The 17,609-nt window shown below is 39.0% G+C and overlaps 2 protein-coding genes across 3 annotated transcripts; both read left to right on the top strand.

Annotated features, from left to right (window-relative positions):
- Nucleotides 1-309: 309 nt before the first annotated feature.
- Nucleotides 310-7,335, top strand: cenpu (centromere protein U). Its single transcript, XM_046030337.1, has 14 exons — nucleotides 310-434; nucleotides 1,178-1,226; nucleotides 1,477-1,564; nucleotides 2,070-2,301; nucleotides 2,403-2,606; nucleotides 3,301-3,385; nucleotides 3,568-3,654; nucleotides 3,768-3,858; nucleotides 4,730-4,853; nucleotides 4,968-5,046; nucleotides 5,663-5,710; nucleotides 6,140-6,201; nucleotides 6,465-6,621; nucleotides 6,835-7,335. Exons 1-14 carry the CDS (start codon nucleotides 430-432, stop codon nucleotides 6,958-6,960), a joined length of 1,437 nt encoding a protein of 478 aa, XP_045886293.1. The 5' UTR covers nucleotides 310-429; the 3' UTR covers nucleotides 6,961-7,335.
- On the top strand, nucleotides 6,934-16,853 carry LOC123957505 (caspase-3-like). 2 transcript variants are annotated; one of them, XM_046030338.1, is made up of 8 exons: nucleotides 6,934-6,985; nucleotides 7,464-7,529; nucleotides 9,450-9,527; nucleotides 9,983-10,140; nucleotides 11,051-11,179; nucleotides 11,589-11,764; nucleotides 13,523-13,643; nucleotides 13,814-16,853. In XM_046030338.1, exons 3-8 carry the CDS (start codon nucleotides 9,454-9,456, stop codon nucleotides 14,041-14,043), a joined length of 888 nt encoding a protein of 295 aa, XP_045886294.1. In that variant the 5' UTR covers nucleotides 6,934-6,985; nucleotides 7,464-7,529; nucleotides 9,450-9,453; the 3' UTR covers nucleotides 14,044-16,853. The 2 variants fall into 2 exon arrangements, with proteins under 2 accessions (XP_045886294.1, XP_045886295.1); XM_046030339.1 differs by lacking the exon at nucleotides 6,934-6,985 and having other exon boundaries at nucleotides 7,498-7,562.
- Nucleotides 16,854-17,609: the final 756 nt, after the last annotated feature.

The following is a 17,609-nucleotide window of genomic DNA, read 5'->3' as shown; positions in this document are numbered from 1 at the left end:
CATAGACTGCACAAAAGAAATATGCATTGGACTAACATTTAGAAACATTCCTTTATCTAGCTTAGGTGCTGAACGAATAATTGTTTGTGTTGTAGAATACTGAACTTTGTCGCTCTCCGTAGGACCCGAAATGTATACGAAACCTCTCGGGTTAGATCAGTTTAACAAAATTTCTGTGCAAATGTTTATTTTAAGTATATCTGTCCATACGACATCACTGTCAAATTAAGTACAAAACAGTGTAATTTTATCCACGCCATTACCTCATTTTGAGCTGTAACGTTTTCTCTGTAAAAAGTAGTACCGCCTGCCTCCCCCATGTATCTGGAATGGTACAGTCCGGAACTTGAAACATTTTGCGGGAAGCTGTTTCGAGCTGCGGAGTGTTGACAAAACGAACTTATCAACGCTAAACTACAGTTGTTCCACATGGGGTGAGAAAAATATTAATTATGAGTTATAGTCCAGCCGAAATCCGAACACATATCCACGACACACCGCTTTCTCGTATGTTGGTAAAGTCAAAATTCCATTTGAAAATCTGACGATATAACGTTGCCCTGCTTGTCCAACGTTAGTGGTAAATGTAACGATAACAGGTTAACGTTAACTGACGTTATTATGCCGCTTGAGATACTTTACATGTCTGTAAACTTTTGTGCTGCTAGTGTCGGCATGTAATAGAGCTAAGTAGCAACTTTTTAATTGATAACTCTTCGCAACCGCCATTTAACGTCAACTTAACTTACTGCAAGTTAACGTTAACGTTAGGCTAATAACGTTAATATGGTAGAAGGTGTTTGTGAGAAAAGTGCTCAAACTAGCTGAAACAAATAGGGCTTTGTTTGTTTTAAGCGTTGTTTTGTGGTGATAGAAGCATAACGAGCTATAAACAGCTAAAGAAAGTACTTTATAAGGGTTGTAACAAATACATTAATGTGCCACATTACTGAATGGAGTTTGGTTTGAGGTTAGCCTGCTGAAACAGAACGACACAACGGCTCCCTGAACACTAACATTAGCCTGGAGGGAATGGAAACTCAGTGTCACTTCAACGGGGAGGATGCTCAACGACACAGAGATGAGAGTGGTTTGGTTGGAGGTGTCACCTGGGGGTGGCGGTGGCAGAAATATTGACAATGATGATGAAGTGGCCCTGTCTTCTTTGTTTCCGCAGTCCCAAAAAGGGCAGAGGGGCCAAAGTGGTCGCAGTGCCAGAGAGTCAAGTGAGTTGGTTAATGGTCGCTGTAGCATTTGCACAACTTATTTGATGAAAATTGAAGTGCACTATGATTTGGTCGTCACCTTGTCACATGTATATATTTTTCTCCCCCTTTCAGTAAAAAACGCATGGCGAGAATTTCCATGCCACATTCTGATGTCTGTCTGTAATTGTGTTATGGTTATTACACCTTGCTGCATTGCACAGCATTATGGAATTTGAATTTTATTGTTCTCTACTGTGTTCAAATTCAGAAGGATTCATCCTTTGATCATGCGGATTCTCCCAACCTGTCTGCTATAGAGAGAGCTAGCTTCCTGGAGGGACTGCAGCCAAGTCATGGTGAGTTTTCACTGGATGGCTCTATTTTTATCCCTGCCAGTGTCATCATGTCTCTGTGAGTCTTTAAAAGGTGAGAAACGGCAATGGATCATTCGATTTTAACATCTTAAAAATAATCAAATGTATTTTTTGAATGTGCTAGTTGAAGCCAAACACAGCAAACATGGTTGCTAAACTATATGTTGGATAGACCTATTTCTCATTTTTGATTAAATTATTAATGAACCATGATATGATTACTATTATAAGTGGATCAGCAATGCATTCTGTTGTATATTTTTTATTCTACTCCTTATCTTGTGTTACTGTTTTGTTATTATTTTTCTGCAGCACTTCAAGCTGATGTCACATTAACACTGGCAAACAGTTTGCTCCATGTGTTCCTCTGTGTGTCCCTACATCTACTTCTTCCTTTTTCCCCTCCCTTCACTTAGGTCACCTTGTTTTCCAGCATAATGCCAAACCACCAATCTTGTGCTGACCAGAAAACTCTTATTTTGCCCAGGTAACCCTCTGCACAGTACCGCATTGGAGGAAGATTTAAATGTCTTAGAGAAGGGACAGACGGACAAAGGAAAAGCTGTGAGGAAGGATATTCCTCAGACGTCGAAGACCACTGTTAAACAGCGTAGTGCTGCTGTGAAGAGAAAGAAAACAGAGAGAGATGGAGACAATGAGGAGGAGGAAGAGGAGAAGAGGAAGAGCAGGAGAAGTACTGGAGGCAAGGTCAAAGCCAGGTGAGGTCAATGGACTTTACTTTCCACACTGGTACTACTGTGTTATGATGTGAATGCAGCTTTTCCTTAGATCTTAGTTAACTCCTGTCTGAATTAAACAGGCCAGGAGAGAAACAGAGAAAGAAGGGAGCGCCTCAGAGGGAAAGGGGAGAGTTAGTTGTGGAGAGGAAGGAGCCAGACCAGCCAGACCCAAGCTCCAACCTCCAGAAAAGCAACCAGTTGACCTCAGCAGCCGGCAGTCTCAAACATTTAGTTGGGAAAAGGCCCGCTAAAAGGAGGAGTGCTGGACAGATGACTGCAGCGAGGTGAGGTTTACCATGCCTTCCACCTGTCCCCGATAAATGCTTTTTGTCTATAAAGACACGTTTAGTTTTTTTTTACTTTATTGAGAAGAAAACCATAGGTTAAAGAAGGAAATTACACCAAGGTAGAAACAAAGGGGTTAATGAATTAAGTGAGTATTGAAAGAATAAATCAACTCCTTTGAAAAAGAAGTACACATTCTTAAGTGAATAATTACATTGCCATAGCTACATGGGTCTTTTGGTTGGAGAAATCAAGACAAATGTATTAGTAATAATAGTATTTTTTTATTTTTATTAGTGTACAGCTCAATATCACGCACCACGTTACAATGGGCTTTACAAGCATGCATGACCCGCATGAGCTCTCAAAGATCAGGAAACCTCCATAAAAACAGGAAAACTCAGGAGAGGCAATGTCCCTGTTAGAAAGACAAAAACACATACAGCAGTTGCATTAAAATCCACCAAGAGGTCCAACACTAATGTCATAAATCCAGTATAAGAACTGTGATTAAAAAAATAGTTTGTTCCAGGTTCAAGGGATCAGGGGAAGGGGTTAGAAATTGTTGTGTGGCACATAATAGTCTGGCTGTTGTGTCAATTTTCTCTACTGTTTGTTGTATCCAGTCATAACACTGTCTAGATCTGTCTGTCTTCCCATTAAATTCTTTATTGGTCTTTGCGTCCCATCAAGGCCCGTGAAAAACCAGCTGATGAAGAAGGACAAGAAGAGACAGAGTGAATCGGGAAGTGGAAACTCCAGTGACCCTCAGTCACAAGTGAGGAAGTTAATGATAATGCCTCCAATAACAATGGTAGCATCTGTTGGATACCACAGTTGTGGTAATCACGTCATAATGAAAGTAGCATTAAGGGAAAAAAACTATTAAAGGAACATCTAGTAAAGTGGAGACTGTCCATATTCTGAGACAATGCTATGCTACATATTGTTTTCTTAAAGGTGGATTCTGACACAGACACCCCCCAGCAGAGACGTAGGAAAATCCTGTCCTCTGATGAAGAGGTCGGGGACGAGGACACAAGTTGGGTATGGACCTGACTTCAGCTGACTGCTGGCGCCAGGAGCCTAGCATCCACAGGAATGTGGCCTACATTCACTTGGGTTGTATTCATCTTTGGTATTATGTCATTTATTTTCAGAAACCAAGTCCAAAGAACGCAAAGGTCTACAATTTCAGTAGAACCAGAAAATCTGCGTCTGATAAGTCTAAAACTAGGAAGTCTTCATCGGGTAAGTGGAAAGAGTAGCATCAGTTTTGACTTCTGGCTGAGGTGCAAAGTCAAATGTCACTGTACACTTCAAATCTCAAAGTTTGAGAAAAAATGCTTATTCACTTTCTAGCAGAGAGTTAGCTTAGAAGACTGATTCCACATTCATATCTGTACATTCAGTTTGAAGCTGGAGCCAGGAGGCGATTAGCTTAGCTTAGCATAAAGATAACAAAAACAAGGGGAAAATGGCTAAAATCTATAAAGAACCTCTAAATGAATGAATCAACAAGTTTTGGTTTCACGTCGAGGTTACGTAGAGGACTATTTCATGGCTGGGCGCGAAGACTTCCTTGACTTTTGTTGTCACTGTGAGGTTGCCAGCCAAAAAAAGTATACATAAGATGTTAATTAGTGAGCTTTAGAAGTGCTCGTAGGCATTTTGGTGGTGGTGTTGTTTTTACCTTTTACCTTTGGACAGAGCCAGGCTAGCTGTTTCCCCCATTTCCAATCGTAATGCTAAGCTAAGGGAACTGTCCCCGGGCTCTATTTCCATAATTTATCGTACAAATATTTGAATAGTATCAGCAAGAAAGCTATTACTTCAAAAGTGAAGTCCAGACTTTTTGATGTATCTTCTTGGCATAAGCTGGACGTTTGAGGTTGTTTTCTCTTTAGTATTTCATTATACATTGCAAAACACTGGAAAGGAAATAAGCATCTTGAGTGCAGCTGAAGTATTATAAGAGTTTTGGAAATCTAGGAAGTATTCTAATGAGCTAGCAGCTGTCAAAAAGTCTTAGTGCAAACTGTTGTTCACAAGATGTAAAAAGGTTTTTTGTACTATTCTTCATGAAACTTGAACCACGACAACCTAATTCTTCCTCCTGAAGGCAGTGCGTCTGCCGACCCAGACAAGGCCAGCGCCGATAAACAGAGGAAGAGACGAGGTCGTCAGGGAGGAACAGAGTTAGATGTGGTGCTGGATGCTTTCCTTGACTTCTGTGACCAGTACAGGTAAACTAAGATCATCATATCATGTCACTACACAAGAACCACTTGCATTCACAAACGTTTTTTATTGCAGTTGGAGACGGTTACATTCTTTGTCGTCTTGTATTTATTTTGCAGAGAGTCTGTGGAGTCTAAAGTGGTCAAACAGTCAATTGATTCTTTTTCCTCCAATGTGAAAGAGCAACTCTTGGAAAAGGTAAGGAGGAGGAAGCAAAAGAGCAACTGGACGCTGTTTTCAAAATGTTTCTTGTTTTATTTAACAGGGACAATGCACATTAATCAACAACGTAGTAAAACTTCAATGCAAATGTGCCATGGTTAGCTAAATAGCTCATTTTCATCTGTAGTATAGTTAGTTATAGTATAGTTATAAACCAATAGGTGCCGATTAGAACATCTAGTACAGAATTACAACCATATTTGTAAACTGTTTAAGCATTTTGTTGTATAAGAAATTGTGAAACAGTCGATTTTTAAATCATCTGAGTGGTTACTTTGAGGCTGATGTGAACGAATGGTGTTTTTGATCCAAAGTGCCAATAAGGATTTGACCACAGTGAATTTTTTAACTGCAGATTTACAACCAAACTAAAGATTTACAACCATCTTTTCATGCAAAGAATGTGACAAACAAATTATAGTTGTTAAAGTGTTTTCCCCCAAAAATGAGCCACCAAGATGCCTGCGTAGTTTTTTTTTTAATGTGCTTATACATACGGTAACATATCTAGCAAAACAGAGGTGAATGATACGGATTTGTATCGGTATTTTTAATCAAACATGATTATCCACTGGTGTTTATTCTCTTCCAGATCTCTTCTTCCAAGGAGCTTAAAGTTCTAAAAAGAGAAAACGCTAAGGTAACTACTGCGACCAGCTTTTTAATAAATCACAAGTATTAAATGAATTGCAAGACATGGTGCACAGAGGATGAATCCCACATACTTTGGTGATCCCTGACTTTTCATCTAACTCTGCCGTGAGGTTGACATTTGTGGTTTTGAGTGAAATGTCTCAACAACTATCGGTTGGATTCCCATAAATCTGTGTGCAGACATTATACGGATAACAGTTAACATGGTAAACATTATACAGTACCTGCTAAATATCCGGCTGTTAGCATTGACATTGTGAGCACGCTAGCATGCTGTTGTTAGCATTTAGCTCACAGCTTAACCTCACAGAGCAGCGAGCATTGCTGTGGACTTGTTACACATACTACGGTCTTGTTGGCAGTCTGTATTTACTGTACCCTCTGTCTCGTTGGTGTATGTCTGTGTGTATGTCAGGTGGGTTCTTTGATCCGCACAAAGACACAGAAATTGTTGGATGCCAAACACGAGCTCATGAGGTGAGTTTAGAGTCAAAAACACACCAGTTTTCATTTCCACAAACTCAGATTACTGTAGCATTTTAGTGTCCACACTAACCAACTAAAAAAATCCCTTTTAAAATAATGAATCCTTAAATCATCCATGGTGTTGCCAGCTAAATACATAATTAACCCAAACCTGTGTTCAGTGTTAAAAACAATCATTATTAGTAACACTTCATGTAAAGGCTGTTTACAACCAAGTCCTCAAGATGACCTTTCCACTGTGTGTGTTTGGTCAGGGCAGAGAGGCAGATGTGGTTGCTGCAAAAGGAGAAAGCTGAACTTAAACTCCGATTAGCTGATCTGAAGCGCGGCCAAGCCTTCCTGCATGACATCAGAGAGCTCTACGGACATTACCTGGATTACCGACACAAACACCCCAAAGAGAAAGAGGCGGTATACATGCATACATACTCACTGATGATGTGAATATTGACTTTAGAAATAATACAAAGTATGACCTGTACTGTCTTGTTATTTGTGTGTGTTGATCATAGATACATCTTTATCTTACTGGAACTTTAATGCACAGATTATGATTTTTAAGAGTTTGAATAAAAGGGTAAAAGGGTGATGTAAAGACTCCTTTCCTCTCCTATTCCGATCCAGTATGGGGCGTCCAGCTTGCCAGCTCTGCTGTTGGAGACCAGGCATATTCAGGTGGCAGAGCAACAGCTGAGAGGAATCGATAACCAACAGGGGATAAGACAGAAGAAGAACAGCACTAGGAAATAATGTGCTATGCCACACAAATACACAGGTTAAAGACTCAAAGACTATATTATGAGCAATACAAAATCTGCTGGAAGTGTTTTAAGGCCTTTATACAGAAAGAAGCATGATGATTTGGATTGTATGTTATATTTTGTGGTTCTGATTTCATTGTGTATATGAGCCAAATCTTGGATCATCGCTAAATATATTGCTAAATACAATACTGTACATATAATAAATGCAAAATGGGGTCATGTTTTGTGTGTTCTTAACAAAATAATATAAGAAATTTTATTTTGAGGTCATGTTGAATGCTTGAGGTCAAATTGGTTTCCCTTGTATGAGTTCTGTAAAGTAACTTTCTGAGGAAATGTATAAAAAGTGCCTTAACCACTGTTTTTTAGTTTTGTAAATCTCTAAATGCTATGGGATATGTCGAGACGACGCCACTGTTCTCTAAGCCAATCAGCTGCCCCCTTTGGTCAAGGTGCGCCTGACGTTTTATAGCTTCTTTGCCCACACAGGGGGCAGTGTTCCTGATTGGCTGAGAGACATTTCCTTGAAGTAATAGAAAGTACGAGGAGCTGCTAGTAAGTATTTGTAACACCGTCTTACACAAAAAGGTATGTTTATTATGGAAGAAGCATAATAATATTTATTACTACAGTTTGACGAAGCGTGACTGTCAGTTGTAACTTAATTAAAGGGACATTTAAAACCTGGGCTCATTGTAACTAGGTTTCCTTTTAACAGCCTAGTTTACGTAAGGAAACGTTAACACCTGACTAATGAGATTTCAGATTTCTGCTAAGTTAAGTTTTAAGTTGGAGGCAGTTGTGAATTCATTGGGTACTTAAAACTGAATGTCGGTGGCCAAGTTATGTATGTTATGGGAGGTAAGTTACTGAAAGGAAATTGTCAGCTCGTGTTCGTCGGTCATCTCTGTCCAGGTAATCCCACGTGTAATGTAAAGTTAACTTTATCTAACGTTAGTAAATGATACCGATGTAATAACGTTGCTTCCTCAAAGAGATGTAGAGCGTAATTAATTTCCTGTTTTTCATCCATGGAGTTTCGCAATGAGATCGTCTTAACGTTACAGTGTTGACACTCCTTACACTGATTTATTATGACTTTGATACATTAAAGATATTTGGTATGATAGCCTGTACTATGATGCAGTACTTTCATCATGGCTCCTAACAATAACGCGAACACCTGGTTAATGCGGTCAGTTTGAAACCATCGCGGTGTGCCGGTTAACTGGTTTTAAGTTTGAAGTTGGATTCCCTGAACAACTGCTGTCTGATGACGCATCCTGTGTCAGATTACCTGGAATAAATATGAGAACAAAAACGCGGCACTCGTCCTGACTCGCGAGTTTCTGCTACCGAGTAAAGAATCACAATCAGTGGCTCAACCCTTTTTTTTTTTTTTTTTTTTTAAACTAAATGTAAATCCTCCAGGAATTTACATTTGAAGGATTAGTTCACCCAAAGTCCAAAGAAAGAACATTTCTGTAGATAGCCTCGTTATCTCATGTCAGAAGGGCATATACATGGGATGGGATGGGATGGGATATGGGGGGGGATAAAGCCTTTACCCAGAAAAAATAATGCAATGATATGAAAATATAACATATTTTTGACAACAACATTGACTATTTGAAGCCACATTTAAACGGATAGTCTGCGATTTCTCCACCTCACCTAAAACAAATACCACTCTTATGTAACTGAGGAGACTTTCTACCCCAGCCAAACTATTTCCCGGGGGAAAACCTGCATAGCATTATTTCTAACAAGAAATTGCAGTGCAGAAATGCCAAATTAGGATTTAGGTATTTCAGATGCTGTTTTCTCCATTATGAAGTTTTTTTGTTTGTTCGCCAGAGGGACGTTGATTTTTCGACTGTAAAATGTCCTGCTTAGCGTCAATCTGGGTCATAATTGTTTTTAAACAACGAGTGAAATGGATCCTTGTTGACATTGTTGTTTATGTAGTGTGTTTATGTTAAAGAAATACTGTTTGGGCCAGTATTAGTAGATTTCTGTCAACTCCTAAATATTGCTATCTGTAGTTCCCTGAAGTATCCAGTAGAGGTCAGGCAACAGTTGTCAGTTATTTCATGGAAAGATAAAGTTAACAAAGCATGTTTTAGTGCAAAAACGCAGTCAAGATGGACTCTGTTTCCCAAATGTCAGACTGTTTATAGTGAAGATGAAACTTTCATATTATCATGTGGTTGCATGAAGGAACTACAAATCTTGTTTTGTTATAATGACTAACAACCTTGTACCTTGTATTTTTATCGCAGTCAGTGGTTCTGAAGTGAGGAAAGGTTTGTTTTAAATGGCACTGAAAGTAATTAGATGTTGCCTGCACTTCTTTGAGAGAATGCAAGATACTGAATTTCAGGGAACGGAGGAGAAAAATCGATGTGAATCTTTTTATGTTGGTGGTTGTTTCCACTTTCTACGTCACTGCCTCTTATGCATTTGTGCTTGTAGGAACATGGCTGGTCTTCAAGGTGACGATGACTTGCAGAGTGGTGGGGACTCTGTGGACGCCTTAAAATTTCAAAAGAAGTAATTGTACTTTGGTTACTGTCTGATTACCCATATGTTATGTACCTAAACCTGTAGGGTAATATGTAATCTCTCCAATTATATTATTTATGTTGTATTTTTTCATGTTATTAATGAGATTTTATTCATTTCTTTAGCAAATATTTTTCATAACATATTTATCCACACGGGAAATCTGGTAACAGTTTGACTTCTTTGTCTGTTATTCAGTTTGCCACTGTGTAGGTTGTGAACCATTGGCAGACATTATTTCAGCTCATTTACAAGGAGCTGAATGAGCACTCAAACAGATGCTAAAGCCCCCAACTGATGCAGAACAAGTTTGGATACCACTGAGCTGTTCAAAAGTGTTAAAACGTCTGCTCTAGTGAGATTGTGCTGAACAAGTTTCTCAGGTTTCAGCCATTTTTAATGTGTGTTTACGAGTCTGTGTGTTTGTGTATGTAAATGTTCAGGCCAGATGCAGCGCCCGCAGGCAATAGGAAGACTGCCGAGGAAGTGGTTCCCAGAAGCAGTAGAGCAGCAGGCTCCGACCCTTACTGCTACAAGATGGACTACCCCTGCCTCGGAACCTGTCTGGTTATCAACAATAAGAACTTCCACCAAAGCACACGTAAATGCACCCATTTGACAAGTCTCACTTCTGCTGACTGCCTCAATGTTATGTCCTGTATATGCTTCAATGTGGCATTTGTGTGAATATTCTTTGTTTTGATTTGTACTGTTTTAATGCATGAATTGTTTTTTGTGTTTGTCTCAATTGTGTGTCACACGCTTAGTATGTCTACTTTCTTCTGCTTAGTTTTGTTGTAAATATAATTGTAATGTATTTTATTGGATGTATGCCTATTGACAACTGGCCGGGGACAATAGCTGGAAATTAGCCGTAGAGGCTAAAGCTGCTTCTTTTTATCAAAAGGGACTGTCCACGATATTATAAACAAATAAACTAAACTAAACTAAATGAGTGATGGCAGAATTCCGTTTAGCTGCGTCTGTTTTGGGGTGACTGACACTTCAATAGAACAAAACCATAGGTATAGTTATTAGTAACATCAGTGCTTTTCCTCTTATGACAAGTCAAAATGTCGGCTGTGCACAAGGCCTGTCTAATAGACGTGCTCCTCACATAATGCCGCTCTGTATTTTTGAACGAAACTTGCGTAAGTAGACCCAAATAAGAAGAAAAAGTTCCAGTTCTCCTGAATGTATATTAAAGCATTAATATACCCATGTCACATCTGCCTCCTCTGTCACCAAGTTTACCAAAAGGAGCCACAGTGGTTTTTCTGTTTCAATTACATAAACACACACAGTTAGACAAGACACAGCAACCGGATATGTCTAACAGTCTAAAGAGTCTAAACTGTCTGCTCTCTTGGGTCTGCAGAAAGAAAGTGAGTTCAGAAGGTTCCGGTTATAGACTTAGTGCTTGAAAATTTGCATCGCTGGTCTTTGCTCCATAATAGGTGCTGACATTGAACATTTTCTGCAATTCTACTTGTGTTTGTGTGTCTCTCTAGACATGAGTCAACGTAATGGGACAGATGTTGATGCTGCTTCTGCTATTAAGACCTTCTCTGATCTGGGCTATAAGACAAGATATGTCAATGATCAGACTGTGGAGGAGATGAAACAGCTGATGTTAAGTGGTAATAAAAACTACAACTGATCTCATTCATTCTAGGTTACAACTATGGCTGTTCACTGTCATGTTAACGCTTTATTGAAAGGGACCAGTGTTGGTACTCATTTATCATTCATCAGGTGACAGTTCTGTTGACTGCACTTCCACAGGAGCTCGCAGCAACCACTAGATGGCAGCGCCTGAGGGTGGTTACTGTTTTATTCCCTGATTAACTGGAATGACATTTAAAGTAGTCATCCATGTCAGACCTGTTGTGTATTGCAGTCTGAGAACTAAAACTGCTAGATGCTAAATTAACAGCACTGTCCATAAGATACAATGTTGCCCAACAGTTAAAATGAGAAAGGAGAATGTATCCGAGCTGGTAATGTAACCTTGTCTTGTTTTCTATCTGTTCTTGTGTGTGTTTCTAGTATCCAAGGAGGACCACAGTAATAGTGCGTCATTTGCATGTGTGTTGCTAAGTCATGGAGACGAGGGGGTGATATATGGCACAGACGGCTATGAAAAGATTGAAAACCTGATAAAATACTTCAAAGGAGATCGCTGTAAGAGTCTTGTGGGGAAACCAAAGCTCTTCTTTATACAGGTTCGTTAAATGTAGCCACTGTTCATCTTGTATTATCACCTGGAAAATGTATCGCTATATGCTCGTATAGGGCTGCATCTAGCTACTGTTGGTCATGTTCAAAAACACATTATTTTTCTCAAATTGTTTTAGCTACTGTCTCTTTAAGGCCCCCCTCCTTAAAAGCCCGCTCTCTTCTGATTGGCCAACTTCCCAGAATCCTCCCCAGGGGCAGTAACTAGCTGGTACAGCCCAGAAAAGAAGATTGGAGATATGTCTGGCTATGTGAGACTCTGCAGCAGCCAATGCTTGTGGCCCACACCGCCTCATCCTCTTGCCGGTGTGCTTAAGGGCTATGATAGTTACAGTAACTTAGTAGTAGCTTGGACATAAGGCACAGAATATGATGTATTTACTGTTTATCAAACCACAAATGAGACAAGAATTAGAGATGCCGCTGCTAGCCGGGCCACACTGATTACAGTACAAAAACACAATTTTATAATTTTATTCATTGATTTTGGTGAAGCTGGATCTTATTTTATGGAGAAAATATTTTATGGTTTTCCTGCGGATGTTCTGTTGCTGCTCTGCCTCAACTTTCCGGGATTTATGGAGTTTCCTGATTAGCAGTTTAGCAGCTACTACTACCTGCTAACTGCCGTGCAGCTAGCCGTCCTATTAGCTGACTGTGCCCGGACTGGAAGCTTGGTGCTCCGGGGCCGGGGGTGCGTTGGGGCTAACACCTCTAGTACAGGAGCTTTGGACCGCTGGGAGTGCCCAATTCAGGCAGAGTCAGCTGATAACAGCAGTTAGCAGTAGCATACGGTTACTGTAGCGTTAGCAACAAGTAAAGCTATCTGTCCATCAGGTAACTCCGTAAATCACAAAGAGTTGAGGCAGAGCAGCTGAATGAAATATCATAAGAAAAAACAGAAAATATTTAACTTTTCCTTGTAACTGTAAAAGCACTTTCTGCGAGACACTGAACAATCTCCATCTCTAGCTCAGCAATGGTGTTGTGTTGGACGGTGGGGGCATGACGGAGAGCGGTGTATTTAGCACAGTGTTCAGTGGGTGGTGCTGTCCACTGCATTGAAGGGCTGGAGGCGGTCCTATGTTACACAGATCCCTCCATGATGTCATGAAGGGAGCCAAAAATTAAACGGTGTGTTTGCACACTCTGAAAATACTGAGCAGGAGAAAAAGTTAATGGGTCATTAGACACATTAGATAAATTATGCACATTTTTCATAATATGAAACCTTCAAAGTTGCCTACTTTTAGGTCAATACATGTTTTTATATAAATATATAAAGGATATTTCTCCACCAGAATTTTATTCCTGGTAGTGTGGAAGAAGCCTTTGAGGAAGCTAGACCGTCATGTCAGAAAATAAAATATACAGAAAAAAAGATGAAAATAATTTTTCTTAATCAAATCATTTTCAAAAATGAGTTGGGCGGTGCACTGGCTAATGCCATACTAGCAGATGCTTGTTTTATAGTAATATCTTGTTCTTTTTTTTCACTATTTGACTCCAAGCTTTGAATTAAATTTTATGTGTAAGTACAAAAGTCAAAACTCTGGGCTCATTATGACACCTAGTCAGATGTGACTCGTTTAAGGAAAAATCAACTTGTTGGAGTAAATTAGAACAACCACCGTTGGTTGTTAATGTGTCTTTTAATCCACAGGCCCTGTCTGCAGAGTCCCAGCACTATTGTGAAACACTATCACACTTAATGTACATATACAGGGGTTTCCTGTCCTTTTTAGGCGTGCCGTGGTACAGACCTGGATGACGGCGCCTTCATTGAGACAGACAGTGTAGAAGAGCAAACATCAGAGAGGATTCCTGTGGAAGCAGATTTCCTGTATGCTTATTCCACTGCTCCAGGTAAGTAATAATAGTAGTGGTAGAAAAGACTGCCCGTTGAGAAAATATTCACTAAATGAATCGTGGATAACTGGCTGATATGTGTTTATAAACCTGGTATTCATGTGTAAGTGGTAAAGCAGTGTGTCACCGTGTGCACCTTTTTGTAAGCACAGTAATTTGTCCTGCAGGCTACTACTCATGGAGAAACACAGCCAACGGTTCCTGGTTTATGCAGGCATTGTGCGAGATGTTGTACTGTTACAGAGGAAAGCTGGAGCTGATGCAGATCATGACCCGAGTCAACCGCAAGGTGGCACTACACTTTGAATCTGCCTCCAACCTTCCTGGATATAGTGGCAAGAAACAGATCCCCTGCATTGTCTCAATGTTGACCAAAGAATTCTACTTGCCTGCCTAGATTAAGATCAGATTCTTTTGTTTTACCTACAGGATACTAAAGGGTGTTGGGACAATTTCCAATGATTCATTTTCAATGAGCCCATATCACTGATTATGCGCTTTAACAGTAGCAGAAGCATAGAACTGTGGACTTTTGTATGTTGGTGGAGAGGAGGTGGTGTGGATCCATATTCATCATAAACTATATGTTTATAATCCAGTGCCAATACTCTTACTATGTTGTTCTATTCTGTACAAGCAACATCTATTGCATGTCTGTCCTGGAAGAGGGTATCCAATGATGTTCTTGCTGTAGTATTTTCCCCCTTAAAAGAGGTTTTAGGGAGTTCTCCTCTTTTGAATCAAGGGCAATGTTGTTTGCTGAAAAATGTGTGATTTGTGATATCAGGCTATATCAATAAAATTGAATAAATTTATAGGATAAACAGTTAGTTTACTACATACAGTTTGTTGCTTTTTACCAGTTCTGGTATGCAATAAATGCACAAGCACAAATGGATTACTGTGATTTGTCCTTATAGGTTATTAAGCTTCCGAGTCTCTAATCAGCTGTCACATGAAAAAAACTAATCACAAAGTATTTGACCAAAAAAAGGTTGGCTTTTGGAACAGATCACTGTCTCTTCAGAAATGTGGTAATTATTAAGTAGCCGTGTGATGAGTTAAAGCTACCTATACTGAGCTGAGCAACAAAATGATAATGCTAAGAATGAATAATCTAAATGGGAGTACTGTTGCAGAATATCTAGAATTTCTTTCCCTTTCAGATGATCATAGATCTACCGGAGGGGTGGTAGTTTTTGTGTTCATGTATTACTACACTCCTACTGTCACTGCCTCTTTACTCCACCTTTGGGGATTAAAACATGATAAAGGTAAATAAAGGTAAACTGTAGTCACCCAGTCCTTACATAAACTAAAATGTATTTCCAGTGTGGTCCTCGTTACAAGGGAAACAGTACAAATGACAGATCTTCAAGTCTATGAAATTAGTTTTGCAGTTATGAATTACATTTTGTTAAGAAATTATCATCCGAAGTATAATTTCATTTGAGCCAATGCAGGGTTAGAACTGTGACATTTAGGTTTGGCAAATTATTAACACACACAGCATTTTGAGACAAACTTTATGCCAGTCTGAACAAAAATCTACTTTTATCACAAGGCCATGACCGCCTGCTGACAATGTAATTTTTGTGTTTTAAAATAAGAGCATGCAGTCTTATCAGTCTAAAAAAAATCTGTGATATGTGACGTGCATTCATTATTTTATCATGTAAAAGTGACACAGTGAGTATAAGTGTGTGTTTATTTGTTCTATGTACAAATAAATGTCCACTGTAGCCATCTGAAAATGGCATGGAGTAAAATGCAAATCCAAAAAGTGTAGAGTTGACATTCACAACTCAAAACTGGATTCACAAATGCCTGTTTGACAGTTGTAAATGTTAGGAAGATGTTCATAGATGCTTTTCATTTATTTGTGAACTAATTTAATGCATTCACAGATATTATTTCTGCAATTTGTTTGTGTATTTGCAGATCTGTTATATGTTTGCAAGATTTAGTTTACAATTTTTTTATTTGTGGAATGTGTTTTATATTTACAGATTACAGTTACACACAAATTGTTAATCTGTTCACACAAATAATATTGCGATAAATCTGTCTCATAGAAAGGAAGCACCTATGGAGGTTATAGCAGTATGTAGATTATAGCAAACACAGAAATTAATTTATTGAGTAAAAACTCAATTTTTTGGTTTGCTTAAATTAAATTATTCCTTACATGATAAATATTATTCTTGTGTCTGCAAAAACAAAAACATTTTTCCGCCTTCAGAATGTCCCATTGCATACTCAGGATTTTGAGACAAATATAAGTCAGGAAAGACAAAACAAACTGAACTTGTAATTCACTATTTCACAACTGTTTCTTTACCAAAAAACCCTGCCACGCTGCTGTTGCTCGACTTGGCTACCTGTTATTGCATAATTATCTCTGAAATAGTTGGGTTGTGTAACCAGAAACCGCATTCTTTTCTGGTTTGTAAGTGACACCTAAGGAATTCTTCTTTCCACTGAAAGAAAATCTTTGAGAATGTGCCAGCTGCAAGTGTGTACAGAGATACACACACATTATAAGCTCACATTTTAGTGATTTGTGAACTTGTGTATCGAAAGGTGGCTGCACAACAATGTGTCCTTGAACTAAAGCCCAAGCAAGAATGCTAAATGTTGCAGTCTGTTGCAGAGCTGTTGGACTTCGCTATTTTAGCCTATTTACAAGTGGAGGTCTGGAATTAAAAGTGTCTCAGATACTGTCACAAAGATCTTTTTGGGAAGGGGGCCTATTTAATTTCAAATGTTTTTTGTTTTTGTTTTTGTAAAACAAATTGATGGTTTAATTCCAAGGTCATAGACTTGACAATCTGGGTCTTGTTATCATTGTTAACTTTTGTGTACCTTGTTGTCAAATATCAACTCACTACCAAGAGTTCCTGTTATCGAGACTGATAAATGTAATGAGAATGTACTTTGCTTTGGAAAATTGTCAAATACTGTTTATATGAATGATTAACAGCATGGGATTGTTTTGCATGGTAGTGGCAGGTATGTGGGCATGTTTCAACCACTAGGGGAAGCCCGAGAAACATTTAGTGTAGTTCTGAGTTCCTTTAATGAATCAGCAGTCTGTCAAATGTACACTCTTGCAGGAACTGAAACTCTAAATTTAACCCCTGATTGCACAGAGCAGACCATTTGGTTAAACAGTTCAAATACAGATAAATAAGGTTTTCTCCATGGCTTCTGTCTGTGCTGTGTTTGATTCTTGCTGTCACTCTTGTTTAGGTGTTTGTCAATAATTTGAACAAGGGGGGTAACACCCTCCTGTATGTTTACCACACATACATACACACACACACACACACACAGTGTGTATGATGTAGAGTATGGCTTTGTCCTTTTACCTGTCTATATGCCTGCTTTCAGTCATGGCCCATCAGTCTTGCTGTTTAAGTATAAACTTGTCTGTCTTAGTTTATCAGACACCTCCCCAGCTGCCGCATGTTTGTGTGTGTGTGTGTGTGTGTGTGTGTGTGTGTGTGTGTGTGTGTGTGTGTGTGTGTCAGAAAGAGATAACCCAGACCTTGTGCAGATCTCTGCTGCTCATGCCCGAGCAGTTTAGCCTACACGTCTTTAGTTTGCAGATAGAATATACCCCCCCCCCCCTCCCAAAAAAAAAACATCCAATTATCTGTTCCTGTAGCCTAATCTTCAAAACCCATTTTAGAAAGAGCCATGTTAGGACCGAACAGTGGCAGAAATTATTAATTTCATGGTCATTAATTCATCTGAAAAGAGCACTTAACCTTGACTTAGATTTGACGCTTTCAGAGCTGCATGCATTCATATATCTCTATTTTAAAGAGGACACATGTAAATAAAGTCATAATATTAGGCAGGTTGTATGCTGCCGTGTCTAAACCTTTTAAAATGCTTAATGTCAGTCTAACCGTGATTTAATTACCAATATCATAATAAACTATTTAGATACAATTG

Source organism: Micropterus dolomieu, linkage group LG19 (assembly GCF_021292245.1).
Source record: "Micropterus dolomieu isolate WLL.071019.BEF.003 ecotype Adirondacks linkage group LG19, ASM2129224v1, whole genome shotgun sequence".
In the NCBI taxonomy this organism is placed as follows: domain Eukaryota; kingdom Metazoa; phylum Chordata; class Actinopteri; order Centrarchiformes; family Centrarchidae; genus Micropterus; species Micropterus dolomieu.
This window is presented reverse-complemented; position numbering and strand designations above follow the sequence as displayed.

Coding starts and splice junctions, on each gene's coding strand:
- cenpu (XM_046030337.1), top strand. Junction 2,302..2,402: donor GGAGGCAAGGTCAAAGCCAG/GTGAGGTCAATG, acceptor TGAATTAAACAG/GCCAGGAGAGAAACAGAGAA. Junction 3,655..3,767: donor GGGACGAGGACACAAGTTGG/GTATGGACCTGA, acceptor ATTTATTTTCAG/AAACCAAGTCCAAAGAACGC.
- LOC123957505 (XM_046030338.1), top strand. CDS start 9,454: ATGGCTGGTCTTCAAGGTGACGATGACTTGCAGAGTGGTGGGGACTCT. Junction 11,180..11,588: donor GAAACAGCTGATGTTAAGTG/GTAATAAAAACT, acceptor GTGTGTTTCTAG/TATCCAAGGAGGACCACAGT. Junction 13,644..13,813: donor TGCTTATTCCACTGCTCCAG/GTAAGTAATAAT, acceptor TTTGTCCTGCAG/GCTACTACTCATGGAGAAAC.